We start from the raw sequence: 18,440 nt of genomic DNA, 5'->3' as shown, positions 1-18,440 counted from the left end.
TTTGGCCTGTGTATTCAGTTGGCTTTTGTTCTGTTTATTAATGAAACGAGTGACAGTGTGTCTCTAGAACTAGAAATTCTAGAATCCCATTTAAAAGATGCCATCATCTCTTTCTCTTCGTAGCCTTAATTCACCGTCACCATTCTTCCATTGTCTTCCTTCAACCCCTTTCGTTTCGTTCCAATCACAAGCAATGGGTTCTTTCTCCTCCTCCTCCTCTTCTTCTTCTTACACCCAACAACAACAACATCAAAACAACCTCGACGAACACAAACTCTCGCACGTGCTGAAATACCACAACCAAACCAAACACGCTTTCAACCACTACGCCAGAGGCCCTCATGGGCTCGATTGGGCCAACCAGCCCAACCCATTTCGCAGGTACCTTTCTTCCCCTCTCCTCTCTCTCCTTCACTTCCCCACAGACTCTGACTCACAACAAAACGCACCGTTTTACCACTCCCTCTTCCACTCTCTCCCCTCTCCCAAACCCGTTTCCAAATCCACCATATCCCAATTCCTCTACGATTCCCTCGCTCTCTCCGCTTGGAAAACCACTGGCTTTTCCACTTGGTCCCTTAGGGTTAACCCTAGCAGCGGCAATTTGCACCCCACTGAAGCCTACATCGTTGCTCCACCCATACCCTCTATCTCTGATTCACCTTTTGTTGCTCATTATGCTCCAAAGGAGCATTCTTTGGAGCTTAGAGCTCAAATCCCATCTGGGTTTTTCCCCAAACATTTTCCCCCCAATTCCTTCCTTGTTGGGTTCACCTCTGTTTTCTGGCGCGAGGCTTGGAAATATGGGGAACGTGCTTTCAGGTACTGTAACCATGATGTTGGTCACGCCATTGGTGCTGTTACAATGGCTGCTGCGTGTCTTGGTTGGGATGTTAAGGTTTTGGACACACTGGGGTGTGAGGAGTTGAAGAGTCTAATGGGGCTTCGTGTTTTTCCCGAGTTTGAAATCCCGTCACGTGCTGTTAGAGGGAAGATTCCAGAGATTGAGTTTGAGCACCCTGATTGTGTTATGTTGGTTTATCCAAGTGGAGTTGGTGGGTTTGATGTGAATTTTAAGGAGTTAAGTTGTGCCATGTTGGAATTTGATAAGTTAGAGTGGAAAGGGAAGCCTAATTCCCTTAGCAAAGAGCATGTGTGTTGGGATGTTATTTATAGAACTGCTGAGGTTGTGAAGAAGCCTTTGACATTGGGGCATAGGTTCTTGGTTGAGCCATTTCAAAGGAGTGGTCTTTATAGTGAAGGTTCTTATAAGGACCTTACTGTTAGGCAAGTTGTCAGGAAGCGTAGAAGTGCTGTTGATATGGATGGAGTTACTAGTATTGAGAGGGATACGTTTTATCAGATTCTAGCACATTGTCTCCCTTCAGGTTGCCAAGCTGAAGGGAAGCAAAGGAGACAACTTGCATTGCCGTTTCGGGCACTTTCGTGGGATGCCGAGGTGCATGCTGCTTTGTTTGTTCATAGAGTGGAAGGGTTGCCACAAGGCTTATATTTGTTAGTGAGGAATCAGACGCATTTTAATGAGTTGAAGAAATCTATGCTCCCTGACTTTTCGTGGACCAAACCTGAGGGCTGTCCTGATGATCTTCCTTTGTATGAACTACTTAGATCCGATTGTCGGCAGCTTGCGAAGCAGCTTTCGTGCCACCAGGTACGTGATGATTAGTGATTCAATTTTTAGTGCATTGCTTTATGGAGTTTCTTATAGTCTGGAAACTATGTTGTTACCTATTACAGGATCAAGCAATTTTCTAGTTAAATTGTGAGATGCTTACTGGAGAGAAAAAAAGAACCAAATATTTAGGATGACAGTGTTAAGGGTTTGTTCCTATTGTTTTTAATAGTTAGGTGTTTTGAATTTGGCTTTTGCTTTTAAAGAGAGATTTTCTTTTTTGAAATTCAGGTTACAGGATTAGCAATATATTTAACTGTGCCACAATTCACACAAGCTAGTCGTCTGGTAGTCTTGTCCCTACTATTGAATAAGTGAATAAGCTGCTGTTTATTCTTAATAGCATCATAGTTTGGAATTTGAATCTGTGGGTGTGAAGACTAAGTTGTTTTCTTGCTTTATTATTCAAGAGCTACTGATTTTGAAGAAAAGAAAGGATTTAGGGTTTATGATTTATTTTGACCATTAACATTTCTAATGTAAAATGACTTTATTCCATTCATTGAATGACTCTATTAATAAGTCTTGCGTTTGCTAGGAATAGAGCCAAAATGATCCTTATAAGGGTTTAGTAGTCCTCTTCTTACAAGTTAGCTTTTGAGAGTGAGTTTGGTGTAAGTTTACTAATAGACACTAATAAATAATGGTCTTATCCGCAACTGGAATCTGAACATTTTCCATCTCTTGTTTTTTAAATGTGACACACACTTGCAGGACATTGCAAGTGATGGTTGCTTCAGCCTTGGTATGTTGGCCCGTATGGAACCCACTTTGCGTGAGAAGAATGTATGGATGTATCCACGATTATTTTGGGAGACTGGAGTCCTTGGACAGGTGCTGTACCTCGAGGCACATGCTGTTGGAATCTCTGCTACTGGAATTGGTTGCTTCTTTGATGACCCTGGTATGATTCTTTGTCTCATCATTGCTTTTAGAATTGGTTTGGTTGGTGGCAGTTATTTGTGATAAATGTTTCTTATTTTGCTTAGTCCTCAAAAAGATAAGTGCTTATACTGAGTTCTAAATGAATTTTTTCTTATATCTAATCATCGTTAGGGCAATTGTAGTTTCACACCAACTGAGCATTGATAACCTGGCATCCTTTTTCCGTGTTCCATTATGTTGACCAGCTTTACAATTTACTATTATGTTGTCACTTTTCTACAACCATTTCTCGTTTTAATGTTATGTTGAACTCAGTTAGATTTTGATTAAGAATACAGTACCACAATTAAATAAAATTATCAACAATGAAGCTAAACATCCATGCAATATCATAGAACACTACTTCTCATCATTTTGAGAATAAAATTTGAAAGCTCTCCATCAACTAGACCATTTAACTAAATAGAAATACCTATTCTCAGGAGAAATGGTGTCCTGTAGTGTACTAATGCAAATATTGACAAGTCTATAGTATTTGAAAATCTTGTGTTCTTTTGCAGTGCATCAGTTGCTTGGGTTAAAAGGATCAGCCTTTCAGAGCCTCTATCATTTTACTATTGGAGGTCCTGTCTTAGACAAGCGTATTATGAGTTTACCAGCATATCCAGGCCCTGATGTTGATGCTTGATGACTTCAACTTTCCATTCAATGTTTACAGAAACTTACATAACAAGTGGCCTGTCAGATGAATCTCTTTACCAAAACACTTCATTTAACTAGTTATAAACCTCTGTGTATATTTCTGTATATGTGAGTTCCTCCACATAGGTAAAATTTTGTCCGCATACACAACTGCATATTTGATAATTTCTGGTAACTTTGCTAACAATCTACATTGTTGTTTAGTAAATGTGTAATAAATCTGGATTTCTTATTATAGTTAAAGAGTAACAAATGTAATGATGAATAATTGGTAAATCATTCTGCTGTATAGTAGCCAGCAACATCATTCTGCTATATATGAGCCACAATGGCTTTGTATCACAATTTTTCGCGTTTGGTATAATTCTTAGATTTCTCTCATTCGTACCTTGTTTAACCTGGTATCATGGCGATGACATCTATACCCTGAAGGTATTTTTTCCTGCTACACGAATTTTTATCCTTTAATTTTCTCACATTTTCATTAGTTTCTCAAATTTCACAGTTCTCTTTCTACTTGTTTTCATTGGTGGCATGAAAGCGAGACTAAATTCATATAAACAAAAAGGGGTTATCCGTCAAATAAATGGGTTATAAAGAAATTTATTACACTTTATTGGAGCCATCATCTATGTACAATACATGGACTAAAATGAAACACCCAAAATCTCTGTACTCTTGACTTGTTTATTCATTATTACCAAGTAATTTGTGCATTTACCCTTACATAAATTATCAAAGTAGAGAAAATTAAGGGCTGACAATTTTTTTTTTCAAATTAAATCTGACCCCAGCGAAAATAATCCATCACTCAATTCCTATAGCTTTCAATATTTCACTAACAAAACATGTTATTACCCACTGACAGATTATGTAAAGTCTAACAAAACATAGCCCTCAATAAAAAATAAAGGCCAAAAAGAGTTAAGAGAGGACGTAGTCTAGATAAATGCTTGATGTAAGGATCAATGCCTACTATCTATATTATTATTATTATTTCCAGTAAAATGTCACGTGGCATTTTTCTAATTTTTAAATTCTTTCATTAAATTTTATAAAAAATAATATATTTTATTTTTAAAATATATTGATTAATTTAAATAATTTTTTTTATTTCATTTTTATGCTCATTAAATTTTTTTGTTTTTAATCTTTCACTTATTATTGTGTATTTTATAATTTCTTTACAATTAAAATAATATCAAGTAAATTTATATGTACTAAATAAATAAATTTATATCTTGTTCTTTAAGTAAACTTTAATTTTTTATAAAATATACGCTTAACATAAATAAAAATAATTTTAAATTATTAATAATATAATATAAAAATAATAACATAAAATAACTTTTATGCATTATTAATAATATTCACCAAAAGTGGAATAGGAAAAAATAGGGAGCTCAGATGCAGATTATTCCATCTAACTAGAAGATGAGAGTGATTGACCCATCAATCACAAGAATTTCCTCATAACTCCCTATGAATGCGCCAGCCGGGAATCGAACCCGGGTCTGTACCGTGGCAGGGTACTATTCTACCACTAGACCACTGGTGCTTTTCTGTTTACATAATAATATATTTATTATTTTTCTACGTGATATTCGTATAATTTTTTGAAAAATATTTTTATAAGAAAAAGAAAGGATGATATATATTTTTATTTTAAATTAAAAATATTATGTATTATTTATTATGGTAAATATATTATTATTATATTAAATTTATGTTAATATAATTTAAAATATATTTATTTAAATATAAATTTATCCTCCTTCTAAAATAACTCCTTAAATAAAAATAAGATAGCATAGAAGTAGAATAGATTTATATTTTATTTCATAATTAATATTTACTAAAACAATGGACTAAATTACATTATGCAAATATAGACATGAATTCTATTCTTGATTACATTATGTTATTATTTCATGAATTTGCATTACATGACAAATTATGAATTTGCACTTAGAGAAAAAATTATATTAAAAAATAAAATAAAAATAAGTTTATAAAATAAATTTATTATATTAAATAAAAAAATAATAGTTATTTTTTTTATATAAAATTAGTGCTTTTATCTTCTAGTTTAAGAGTCAAATTCAATTTCATCATCCAACTTTATTTTAATTTATTTTAATCTTTTAACTTTTCAAAATACTTCAAATAAGTCTTTTTTATTATTATTAAAAACGTTAATTCTATTAATATTTTTTATTTTTTTATTATATGTATTATTTTGCAATTTTCATAATTTCTTCTTAAATATGTATACTGTTCATAAATTTTTTTTATTGAATTTCTGATTTCACTTTCTAAGATTGCAAGTAACTCTAAGAGTAACAATATGTCCCATTATCTACATTGGCAACAAAATGTATGGTATGGAATAAAGAATGATTATAATAAACTAGTATTAAAAGTGAAAGTTGATTCACATACAAAAAATAAACCATGTGCACATCTCAAATAAATGCACAGTAATAAAAATCAATTGAACTGCATGATATTCTAACGAATCGGGCTATTAAATTAAACAAAATGAAAATTATGGTTATAGTTTTTAAGATCCATAAATCAATGAAACCAATAAACTGTCTGTGTGGCAGCTCAAAGAACAAACATAGCCATGTATAATAACAAGCAATGATGTAATGTGATGTGTTATGATATACTTATAATACCAAAAAAATTTAAATTTTAAGATATGATACAATTTAGATACTTAAATATAAATTTAAAGAAATAATATTTATAAAAAAATTTTAATAATTAATTTATATTAATGTCATTTACATATCAATGATCATATTTTATAAAAAAATATATACGATCATATCTTTTTCTTGTTTATGAACACATCAAAAAATTATATATTTTATCTTTTATTCTAAGTTAGAATTTCATAAAAGAAATAGTAGTTTTATATATAAAAAAAAATACATGTCTCCTCTATAGTGACAAATGCTTAAAATAGAGCATGATAATCTTGAAGTTCTAATAAATCAAAGTTACTTGAAATTCTAAAAATAGAGTCAAAACTAAAACTCATTTTTTGTCATAAAAAACAACAGTTGAAAAATGTAAGAATAACATTTTTACTTTATTGCTGTAAAATGAATAGAAAAAATGAGATTATAAAAGAGTAAATTTGTGAGATTTTACCACCACAGCAATAGAGAAGAGGAACAAAGTTCATAATATACTCACTATGATCTGAAGCCCAAAAATCTTCTCCTTGATGAGAACGAGGAACTCAAAGTCTCTAACTTTGCGCCCTTTCTATCTTGTCGGAGCAACAAAGATCCAACGAGATGCTCCTCACACAGTGCGAAATGTCGACTTACGTGGTGCTAGAGGTGTTGAAGAAGAAAGGATATGATGGGTCGAAGACTGATATATGATTGTGCAGGGTTATCCTCTTCGCTTTGCTTTTTAGGTACCTTCCATTTCAATGTTGATATACGGCTCCAAAGTTCAGGAACTGTGAAGCCTAAAATTAAACCTCAAAACAATGACAGAAATGGAGAAATGAGTGAGTTCTGAACCTTAGTTGATTTTTGATTTTTGGGTGAGTTTTGGTTTTGTTCCTAACTCATAAATAATAGTGAAAATGGAGAAATGAAAGACAGATTGAAACTTCTCATTTTAATATTATAAATTTACTCAAGCTGACCATTGTTTTTAGTTGAGCCAATTTAGACATATTTTTGAGTCATATTAGACTATTTATAACTGTATCAAGTTTAAATTTAATTTTCGATACTTCTGAGATACATGTACTTTGTCATTTTTCTCATTATGCAAGTGGTTATAATTTTTTTCTTAATTATTTGTTATCTAGGGTAGTATAATCCCTAGATGAGAAATAACATACATTATCTTTGATTTTTTTTTATTGGTTATGCTTTTGTGTTGTATAGTTTCTTGTTTTTTTTCGAAAGTGATTAATACATTCTGAAATTTTATGTGGGATATAAAATCTAGAGAAAAGAAAAAAAATGCAGAAAAAGAAGAGAATAGGAAAGTTGCAACCCTTCTTTGTGACAAAGAGGAATTAGCCACTTTCTTATATACATAGTTAAGTATGCTTTAATTAAATTGAAAAATATATAACTCTTTTAAATTATTACTCTTGTTTATTTTATCTTTAAATGTCAAATTAAATGTTTAATTATACTTTTTGGTTCTCTTAATCTGAATTATATACAATTTTGATTTATCAAATTTTTGAGTTAACTAACTTGTCCATTTTTAATTTTAAAATTTATTTTAATGTTACATAAGTTTTTCTCTTATTTTATTAAATATTTTAAGTGAGTTTTTATATGATCTATAGTTAACATAAATTAAAAAAATTATTATTTATAATACAATATAAATTGTTGATACCATAAAAATATTATAAAAGAAAAAAACAGAGAGCTCAGATGCACATATCTCATCTATCCAGAAGATGAGAGTGATTGACCCATCAATCACAGGAATTTCCTCATAACTCCCTACAAATGCACCAGCCGGGAATCGAACCCGAATCTGCACCGTGGCAAGGTACAGTTATACCACTAGATCACAGGTACTCTTTGTTTAATAAAAATAAATAATATATTTGATAACTGTTTATACTATTTTCATATAAATTTATTTAATCTTACTGAAAGAGATTTTGAAAAAATAAAATAAAATAAAAATATTATATATTATATATGATAATGAATATATTATTAATATATTAATTATATTTTTATTTAAAATATAAATTTTGTCTTCCCTTTTTCTCTCTTTTAAAACTTTTCTTTTCAAATGATTTTTTAAATAAAATAAAATAAAATAAGATAACATAAAAGTAAAATAAATTTATATTTTATTTGATAACTAAAATATACTAAAACAATGGACTAAATTACATTATGTTATGTTTTTATTTTTATTTTTGTCTTAATTATCTTATAGAATAAATTTTATATTAAAAAATATAATAGAAAAATTTTATAAAATAAATTTATTATATTAAATATAAAAAAATAAAATAATTATGTTATTTTATTTTTGGTAAAATTAGTATTTTCATTTTCTAACTCTAGGATAAAATTTTATTGGTTCTCCAATTTTATTTTGATTCATTTTAATTTTCTATTTTTTAAAAATATTTTAAATAATTATTTTTTCTGTTAAAACGGTTAACTCTATTAATATTTTTTTTATCTTTTTATGCTACAATGTACTGTTTTACACTGTTTATTATTATTATTTTTTCTCAAATAGGTGCATTGTTTATCGTTTTTTTCTTCTTAAATTTTCAAATTCTCTTTCTAAAATCACAAGTGTCTCCAAACCGAGAATAATAATCTGTCTCATTTTTCCACATTGGCAACAAAGTGTATGATAAAAAAAAAATGATTATCATAATAAGTAGTATTAACAATGAAGGTTAATTCACATAAAGAACAAAACATATACACATCTCCATCAACAAACAGTCAAGACTCTGAATTAGACTGAACTAGTACACCTATTGCATCATCCCACAACAAATTTATTAACTTCTTCATATGTTTCCTTTGGAGTTGTATAATGTGTGCTAAGTATTTAACATTCCTTACAAGAGTGGATCTTTGAAGCATTAATTAGAAATTTTTTGCCTAAATATTTTCCCATCATTCATGGACTTGAGGAAGAAAACGAAATTGGAGATTTGAAAGGAAAAAATTCATTACCTTTCTATTTGGCACATAAAAAAATTGTGCATGGCAAATAGGAAGGTAATGAATCACCTGGCTGTCAAGCTTTAAATACCTATATATATTATCCAAAATATACAAAAACCTGGTGATGTTGTTAACAAAAATTGTGGTGCAAACGTAATAAACTTCGTATTAAAGAGAAAATTGTTCTCTCACCTAATTTGCCCTCATAAGAACAACACTCGGAAGAGAGCCTACTTGAACAATGCAGTGTTTAAGATTCAAGTTGACTTTGCTTCAATTGTACATCGTAAAGTTGTCATCCCTTGGAAAATTGACTGCCTTTCATCATGCTAAGAATAGAATTGATCATCAAGTTAAGCTGAAAATTGACATATGTACATATTCATAAATAGTCCCAATACATTTTTTCCGTGCATTTCTGTATGTTCATCAAAGTCATGAATTTACAAGAGGTAAAAGTACATACAAAATGAAAATTCTCTTATTGAAAAAATAAAGTTATGTATAGACATGATGGATAGCTTTTCAGCAAATCCTCTAGCAGTACACTGATATCGACAAATAATCGATGAATGACATTATCTGCCATTCTTGATGGAGCCAGGAACACATGTACCTGATGCATTGTTAAAAAAATTTGTAGTTCCTGCAGAAAAGATGATCCACGATCACACTACTAAGATCATATTTGTTCCATTTTGCATTATTTGAACTAAAATTATTTTTGACATCAACAGTCAGGCGGCAGTCCAAGTTTCCTCTATTTGGAAGAGTCACATCTTTCATGTTGTAGAGTATGGGGTATGCTATTTGCAAAAAGGTTCACAATTATAAATCATTGTATATTGCTATCCATGCTGCTAGTCAATGCGTAAAGTGACCTCTTAATATTCCAATTCATCAGGATGCTCCTGCAGAGTGAATACTAGTGATTCCACTAGCAAATCCAATGCCAAGATGTATGAAAGAATGAAGCTTAGGAATAAGGGACTGAAGGAGTGAAATGTTGCACATTGAAGGAGGTGCTGATAGAACAGAACTCAGTGGAGGTGTATTCTAAAATTTCAAGTTGCCAATTGTTTCAATGTGCATTTACGTTCCCCAGTCAAAGCCAGTGCTAAGTTTATTATCAATATGTATGATTCACCTCACAGCTTGAGTGTCCTAGCTTCTTGATATGAGCATTGACTTTCAGGGACTTTAAACTTAGAAGCTTAACTAGCTCCAACTTACATCTGCAGAGTGTAACTTCCACATGGTGATGGTGACTGGTGATGGTTAACTGCAACAGCAATGAGTCAATCGCATAAAAAATGCCAAGTCTCAAAAGAACACTGGGAAATTCCACTTCACATGAAGTGATTACAGCATCCACTAATGGAACCAAATCAATATTTAAATGAATCCAAGAAAAGTCCCAGTGTAAGGCCAGCCTTCCAATAATTAAACATGGAAATTATGCTCCTTTTCTTGCCAACAAAAGGAAGAGAAGCCCCGTACATGAGAGCCCCAATGCCTTCCACAACAGCCACAGCCAAAGCAGCAGATAGAATATCCCAGTCACCAGTTTGTCCAATAACAGTGGCAAAAGCAGTTGCACAATAAAATCCAACCAGGAAGAAAAGAAGCTTCATCGGAAGATTTTTCTTTACCTCCTGAATTTTAGAACCTAACTTGGTCTGAAACTCTTGAATCACTCTGATTATGCGGGTCCTTCCATTAGTGCCATTTGACGTGGAAGGACTAAAACTGCTGTCATTTATGCTGCTTCTAACTGACATAGTCATCCTCCTGAAGAGGAACAAAAAGACATTTCAAGAAAATGTTCACACAATAATACATGGTTCTCTACATATAATTAACTTTTGATGTTTCAAACAGCATATATGCATGTGCAAACACATGTACATGTTCATGTTCATATTCATATCCCAAAATAACTGAAAATATCAACCATTTTGAATATAGCCTACCCTTTTAAATACAATTTTGTGGAAGAACACAGATATTATCTTCTTTATAATTTCATATCAAATTAAATTTATCAAAATTTTTGTAATGAAATACATTCCAACCATCCAGCGAAGATAACTTCCAACATATTAAAAAATCTCTATTCATCATCTGGAATGGTGCTTAAAGACCTAAAAACAACCCTTTCTCATTACTTTGAATACTAGAGTAGAACTGTAACAACAAAGACAGGTTCATAATACCATAGTGTACACCCACACATCTCAAGCTCCATCTCTGCATTTATTCATTACAGAACCTCCAACTATGCTACATATTTCTAAAGTTATCTCATTATATGTCCCAGACTCTTTTTGGGATAGAATATCATAAGCATAAACTGCCACTGGACTTACTTGAAATTTACTATTAAACAAGGTTGAGCAAAACTGAAGGAGAAGCATGGAGAGCGTTGCTTCTGGCCAAATGTGGCTTTGTAAAACAATGCAGAGAGACTAACTTTAGAAACTCCTGAACAGATAGAATCCAGAGACACAACTTTGGCACTTGTCATACAATTGGATGATGTCATTCTTTTTGCAAACAACACAGGTGTCGTCACTCCTAGAGATGATACCAAATGTAAGAAACATCAATCGGAACAATACTACCACCAGATACATACAAGGACAATTTGTGTAATCATGAACAATTGAAATACCTAAATCAACTTTCATTAATTATAAGGGATACAATTAAGGGTCTTGCAGACCAGTGTCCAAAAGACATTATTTTTGTGTGTCTAAACTATAAGTATCCTCTGTAGAAGGTAAATTTGGTCGAGTCATGAACATCTTCAGCATGTTGAGATTAGCTTTTCCAGCGAGGACTTTTTCCATACACAAAATTCAAACTCGAGGCCTGACTTTAAGAGACATCAAGCATGTACCACTTGAGCTAATAAATAAAAAGCCTTCATTGAAAATCACATTAGGCATGTATTGAAAATTACTGAAGGAGTGTATTGTTACACTTTTTTAATTAAACAAAATTCACTTTTGACACTGGTTAGCATATCCCTACAATAAGTAGAACCATTAAATAACTGGGAATTGCAAATCTTTTCTGTAATGAGTTTATGACAGAAACAATGAACATAACAGAGTGAATTTAATTGCTTACAAACAGTGCCTTTCAACTTTTTAATTGGTGTTTTTTCATCATATCTGTGTAATTATCTAACTCAATTCAAATGCTTATCTTCATTGCTTGATTAAAATACCAAAAAAAGACCCAAAAAAAAATGAAGTCATTGAAACCCAAATTGAAAACCGCAGCAAATGGGTGTTTGAGAAATAAAAAGAAAAAAAGTAAAGTTAGAAGCTTACTGTGCGTAGTGTTGGTGAGAATTTAGTGTGAAAATTAGGTTATGAAGGGGTTCTTGCTTCGCTCACTTCGTTCAGATAACAGTAACATCACACTCTTTTGGTTTTACTCTTTCAATCGATTGAACTCTTAACATTTCTGAACACAAAATACGTTTCGGAAGGGGGAAAATGTTGCTGGTCTGGTGCGTGTGTGCCACCATCGCCACAACTCTCTCATTTCAATTCAAAGTACTATTTTTATGTTTTTAATGTATTTTTACATAATTTTTAATAAAAAAATATTTATTAATTCTTTAATTAATATCCATAAAATTTTGATGATTAAAACTTTTTTGGTACAAAGTTTTTTTTTTTTTTTTAACTAAAGCAGGTTTAGTTACACAAGTTATTGTGTTCATTTATTTTCTTTTCTCGTAAAACTATTTTCTTTAAAGTGTACAAAATGTCGATAAAATGAATTTTATTGTGATCATATACAAAAAAACATTATATTGTATTATGTTAGGCTTTGTTGATACATTGGCATCTTTAATTATTAAACAAAAGTAGAAAAAATCAAAATAAATAAAAAAAATCTCTTAATTAGATCAAAGTGATAGTAAACAATTTTTTTAATCATTGGTTTGTGATTTGCAGCCCTATGTTTGGTTCATTCAAGGATTTTCATCTGTAATTGGTGTGAATTTCATACTTAAAAATAAAAAATATATCAGTTTTTAAAATGTTGTATTATATAATAAATATGGGTATGTTTGATGGTATGATGATTTTTTTTTTCCTTCTAACAATGAAGTTGTGACATATCAGTGATACTTTTTTCACTAAGCTTATAATTTTAAAAAAAAATTGGCCTATGATAATTGATTTGTATGTTTAGGTTAAGCAAATGTTAACGAAAGATTTAACCTTGATTCATTTGTAAATTTTAAACATTATTTAAAAATAAAACTCTTTCTTTAAGTGAATTTGTTTAACTACTCCAATAATGTGACACCTGCTTTAATGATCTAAACAATTTACACTAGTCAAATATGATCATCTCAAAACAAATACGTGCATATGTACACTAATAAACTAACCGTGATTAATATTAACATGTACCCATTTATACAAATAAAATGAACAAGAAATTATTCTAATTTGAATCAATTTGTCTACAATCATTAATAATAAGAAGAAAAAGAAGAAGAAAAATTAACTTTTTATTTTAAATTTAAGTAGATTAATGTATTCCAAAACAATTGTTTATATTGGATTCCCAATTTTTTAATGACCAAAATATAAATGGAGGCATCATTTATATCCTCCAACGAGAATAGGAGAAGCATATATTATGATATTATCAATGTTTGTAAACAAAATTCCTTCCAAAGCATTTCCTTAAGTAGAAATGAAATGATCTTTTAAACACACAACTTCTGATTGCTATATTGCATTTAGTTGCTCACTTAAAAAATGGATAAAATTTATTTATACGAGATCACTTCCATTGCCAAAAATCAATAATACATATTTCTATGCCATTTCTGAGTATAAATGGGAGGCTAAGTATATGTGGAGAATGTGAACCTGTAACAAGATATTGATCAATCTACTGTCCTGCTTCTACCATACAACAATATTCATGAGCTATGCATCTTGGCCCTATTTCCCTCAAATAAAAAAACAAAGAAAAAGAAAAAGAGGGCATTATGGAACATTCAGCAGAAATACAATCATCATATAATAAGAATCTATATGGAAACAAAATTAGAAGGTAAATATTAAGCCAGTCCTTTTACAGAAGGACACCAAAAAATAATACAAATCTTGTTGCTTTTGTTGAGTCCTCAATCAAAATTACATACAATTCTTCTCTCTTTGGAAGTGTCAAAAGCGTGAACAGGTTTCTGGCACAAGTTGATGAAACAGAGTAGAAAGCTGCCACCTGTTTGGACTCAAAGCAAGAATATCATCTGAGTAGCTGAAGATTTGTTGCAATGTGCAAAGCACATATATAGTGCTCTCAAACCATTTGCAGAAATTTCTCGTGCTTCTTTATAGAATCAATCCAGACCTTATACCTTTGATCGTCTAAATTCAAACCATATCTCATAGTGATTGAATAGCAAGCTACCGTGTGTATGTTTCCCAAGATACTCAAGCCCCAAACTTGTAAGCCTCTTTGTGCATTCCTCTCCTCCTAACCTTGAACAGAACTTTATATTGTGCGATACAAAGATTCGTCCATCATAAGGTTTCAATTTAGATGCTAATCTTTCCAGTCCAGTCCACACAAGTTTATCAGGCATGTGAAGAAATACAGCGCTAGCATAAATCAAATCATACATTACACCAGAATCAAACTTGCTGAAATCCATGTCATCCCCCTTAACTATCAAAGGCCGTTTGTGCAAGAGGCCTTGGGCAGGAAGCTCGTACCTAAATGCAGCCATCAAAGAAAGATCATCCCTTTCAAGACAATGGAAGTGTTCAGGATTTAAATATCGAATGAAATGCAATCCAACTCGAAGTGTGCCACAACCAATCTCTAGCACCTGCGAGTCTGGTCTGAGGTGAGTGGTTTGAGCAAGAAATTCAAACACGTCTCTTCCCCCTGCCCAAGGTTCACCATAGTTGCTATGGTGCTCTTCAACTAGGAGTTCCCCAGGGCATGGCAAGGCCGTGTGATTATTTGATTCAGGTCCCTCATAGTGAGATATGCCCTTAAATCTACATTTGGAAGAAATTGAAATCAGAAAACCCAAAAGGACATTCATTCAGTAATGCTAAATAAAATGAAATTAGAAACCACAACCAAGCAACAAACGTATATGTATCACTTAAGAGGCTACCAAAACATTGAGGTCCTTTATTTGGTATCTTATCAAGAGAAAGAGACAAAGACAGGGTCATGAACAAGGACAAGGAACGCGATTTCTAAAGTTAAAAAGAGATCATAATGCAAAAATATAGCATGCTGTAGTACATTTGCTCATTCATTTTGATAAAAAGTGTTTGACAAAAAGCTGAGTCAGAACTATATTATACAGTGTTTGAAGTTGAAAAGCCCAGTGGATTATTCAAAATCAAACATATAAGTACTGAAAGGATTACATTACACTACTGCAGAGACGAAAAAGGCAGAAGGACTGAATTTTCTAGGAACACCTATATTTTCACTCATTCTCTTGCATCTTCTCTCACTTTTAATGACTCCAGTACAATTTCAGTGCTACATACAATTCATCCAGTTAATTTACTTTTCTATATTGGCTAATATGTGCTATACAAATCGTTAGAACCAATCCTCCCATCCCATCCATGTTCTCTCTCTACCAAACAGCAACTTTCATTACAAACTGGAAATGACATGAATTCTCAGAAATTATAAATCTGAAGACTTAATAAAATGAATAAGATTAAAAAAATGGTAATCCCAAAACAAAAGTATACAAATTTAACAAACAAGTGGATAAAACAAATTGAGAGCTTGGAAGGATCTTACTGTCTAAGATCCTCAAGTTGCTGGGCCCTGGTGCGAGGGTTAATACCCTTGCGAAGCACATTGTCATGCATATGAAGCCCGTTTGCTCGGATTTGATCTTTCACCCACTCAACATCCTCCTTCCTTGTCGATAAGGGAACATTAATACGGCTAGACTCGGAAAGACCGATAGCAACACTCCTTGCATCAGAGGCAGAAATGTCTGAAGTTGAAGGGCAGGAGCAAGATGAAAGAGAGGACAAAAGGAAGAACAGAAAAACAGCAGCCACCAAAGCAGATAGAACCAGAACAGGCACTGATATCACCACACCCTTCGACATAGCCCGCGAAGCTGAGAGTGCCATCTATGGCTGATTACAGCTCTTAGTCCAAGCCTATGAATCTAGCAGTAGCAGGCAAATCAAAACTAAGTATACATGCTTTTGCTCAGGGATAATAGATTTATAATTATAATTACCTAAATGCTACTAATTGAACCACAAAGCAATGAAATCCTAATTGAATGGCATAAAAATTTACTTAATTTCAACTCTAAGTAACATATCATGCATAAAAATGAACAGAATTAAATCAAAACCCGAATGAAAATTCCATCTATGGTTTATATAGAATCATGTAGCATAAAGTGACATATTTTAAAAACCTATTTGTGTATTAGAAAGTGACCCAGTTAGAGAATTCAAGCAATGGACAAATCCACACACACTAATTGCATTATCAACAGCTACTTCAATTGAAATATAATATAGCGGACACCTTGAGCAAAATCATGAAATGGGGTTTAAACAGAAACACTAAGAAGAGGAAAAAGTGAAGAACTTGCATATTGTATTATAAGAAAAAAGACACCAAGAGAAGCAAAACGTTCCCATGAATCATACATAAAACGTAAGAATCCGTACCCGTTAGAGTGTAGATCTAGTGGGGGATAGCGCCAATGGCGTGGAATGCGATGAGAGAGAGAGAGAGAGAGAGAGAGAGAGAGAGAGAATAAGAGAGAAATAAGGAACCAAGAACAAGAGAAGAACAAGAGCTAACCCATGTTTTGTGGTCCCGGTCGGCTATTGAAAATATTATTGTATTGATGAAAAATCCTCTAAAGTTTAATTTTAATGTATTCACAGAATAAAACATCATTTTTTTACTATTTACAAATATAATTAAATTAATAAATAATAAATTTTATTAAAATTATAGCACTTAAATATTATTATGTAACTTTTAATGTGTTGAATTTTATAATTTTTATAAAAAATATTATATATAAGTTTTTATTGTATATTCTTAAACACAATTTAAAAAATATATAATATTTATATATAAAAAATATTTAAAAAATAAATAATTATATTGTTGAAATAAAAATATTATTTACACACATAAAAATATTTTTATATAATTAAATGAAATTTATATGAATATATAAACCTTAATATTTATATACTAAAATGACATAAAATTTATTTCATAATAAAAAATTTATATTAATAATTTTTTTCTTAAAAATGTAAAATTTATTTTGATAAAAGGTCTACATCTAATGTATCACATTATCAAATCAGAAAATTAATTTCTATTAAAAATAATAAAAAAATATTGAAGTACCAATTAAATAATTAAAAGTATATTTTATTAAGATAAAATATTAGAAGACAGTTATTTTTATGATTTTAATATAATATTTTAAAATAATAATTTTCATTATTAAATTTTATTTTAAACTATTAAAAATAGCAAAAAAAAAGGAAATTTATTATCACTCTAAAATGTCTATCATCACCTCATTTAAAATATTTTATAAAAAATTATTGTATAAAAAATTATTTAAGGAGGTGTGACAATAAATATTTTAGAGTAAAAATAAACTTACTAAAAAAAACATTTATCATATTTTAAAATATTTAAATAACAAATGTGTTTTTTTAATAAAATATTCTTATCTTTTAATATTTTAACTTTTAATTATAAATGCGTGTTTTATTTTATTAAATATTTATTTTATATAAAATTTTTTTATATTTATCACAAAATTAACTCAATAGCCATTGACAATTTAGTTTGTTAAATAAAAATAAATAAATAAATAAAATAGTGATATATTATATTCCTATAAAAAATTACACACTCTATTTAAAAGCATATTTTATTGAAGTAAATTGATTTTTTAAATTTTAATTTTTTTATTTCAATTTATTAATTTATAAAAGTACTTTAAATAAGTTATTTTTTATAAAATGTTAATTCTTTTAAAAAATTACTATTAATTTTCTTTCACATTATAAATTCTTTTAAAAACACATTATATTCTTATAAATTATTTATTTATTAATTTAATATTTCTATTCTTTTTTTTCATTCTTTCACACTTCATCAATGTCTTTTGGTCATTTTCTTTTCCATTTTTGAACTGTGATAAACAAATTTTCAAATTTTTTTCTTTTTCTTCTTCTTCTTCTTATCATTACATGCACTTCTTTTCCCTTTCAAATTCAACAAAAAAATTATTATTTTTTTATCCAACAAAAATATAATAAAATAATTTTTTAACTCAAATAGTATTATCTAATTCAATTAAGATTGATTGCAATAAAATATACCACTTTTTCATAAAAAAAGTATGCAAT

General features: G+C 30.4%; 3 protein-coding genes and 3 non-coding genes across 7 annotated transcripts; 1 reads left to right on the top strand and 5 right to left on the bottom strand.

Moving 5' to 3' along the window:
• Positions 1–65: 65 nt before the first annotated feature.
• On the top strand, positions 66–3,639 carry LOC113849590. The gene is made up of 3 exons (XM_027479592.1): positions 66–1,672; positions 2,408–2,597; positions 3,139–3,639. Exons 1-3 carry the CDS (start codon positions 98–100, stop codon positions 3,264–3,266), a joined length of 1,893 nt encoding a protein of 630 aa, XP_027335393.1. The 5' UTR covers positions 66–97; the 3' UTR covers positions 3,267–3,639.
• A 1,040-nt stretch (positions 3,640–4,679) lies between these two features.
• Positions 4,680–4,759, bottom strand: LOC113851742. Its single transcript, XR_003502308.1, has one exon. It is a non-coding gene; the product is annotated as a small nucleolar RNA snoR114 (small nucleolar RNA).
• An 8-nt stretch (positions 4,760–4,767) lies between these two features.
• On the bottom strand, positions 4,768–4,838 carry TRNAG-GCC. Its single transcript has one exon. It is a non-coding gene; the product is annotated as a tRNA-Gly (tRNA).
• A 2,864-nt stretch (positions 4,839–7,702) lies between these two features.
• LOC113851741 lies at positions 7,703–7,781 on the bottom strand. The gene has a single exon (XR_003502307.1). It is a non-coding gene; the product is annotated as a small nucleolar RNA snoR114 (small nucleolar RNA).
• A 1,654-nt stretch (positions 7,782–9,435) lies between these two features.
• LOC113850006 (uncharacterized protein ycf20) lies at positions 9,436–13,976 on the bottom strand. 2 transcript variants are annotated; one of them, XM_027480302.1, is made up of 3 exons: positions 12,330–12,436; positions 11,358–11,565; positions 10,343–10,779 (listed from the first exon to the last, which is right to left on the bottom strand). In XM_027480302.1, exons 2-3 carry the CDS (start codon positions 11,531–11,533, stop codon positions 10,377–10,379), a joined length of 579 nt encoding a protein of 192 aa, XP_027336103.1. In that variant the 5' UTR covers positions 11,534–11,565; positions 12,330–12,436; the 3' UTR covers positions 10,343–10,376. The 2 variants fall into 2 exon arrangements, with proteins under 2 accessions (XP_027336101.1, XP_027336103.1); XM_027480300.1 differs by having other exon boundaries at positions 9,436–10,779; positions 11,358–13,976.
• On the bottom strand, positions 13,859–16,837 carry LOC113850005. The gene is made up of 3 exons (XM_027480299.1): positions 16,719–16,837; positions 15,817–16,198; positions 13,859–15,041 (listed from the first exon to the last, which is right to left on the bottom strand). Exons 2-3 carry the CDS (start codon positions 16,158–16,160, stop codon positions 14,387–14,389), a joined length of 999 nt encoding a protein of 332 aa, XP_027336100.1. The 5' UTR covers positions 16,161–16,198; positions 16,719–16,837; the 3' UTR covers positions 13,859–14,386.
• Positions 16,838–18,440: the final 1,603 nt, after the last annotated feature.

The sequence above is a fragment of the Abrus precatorius genome, unplaced genomic scaffold (assembly GCF_003935025.1).
Source record: "Abrus precatorius isolate BTA unplaced genomic scaffold, Abrus_2018 Scaffold9, whole genome shotgun sequence".
NCBI lineage: Eukaryota > Viridiplantae > Streptophyta > Magnoliopsida > Fabales > Fabaceae > Abrus > Abrus precatorius.
The sequence above is the reverse complement of the archived record's forward strand: the minus strand, read 5'-3'. Positions and strand labels throughout refer to the sequence as shown.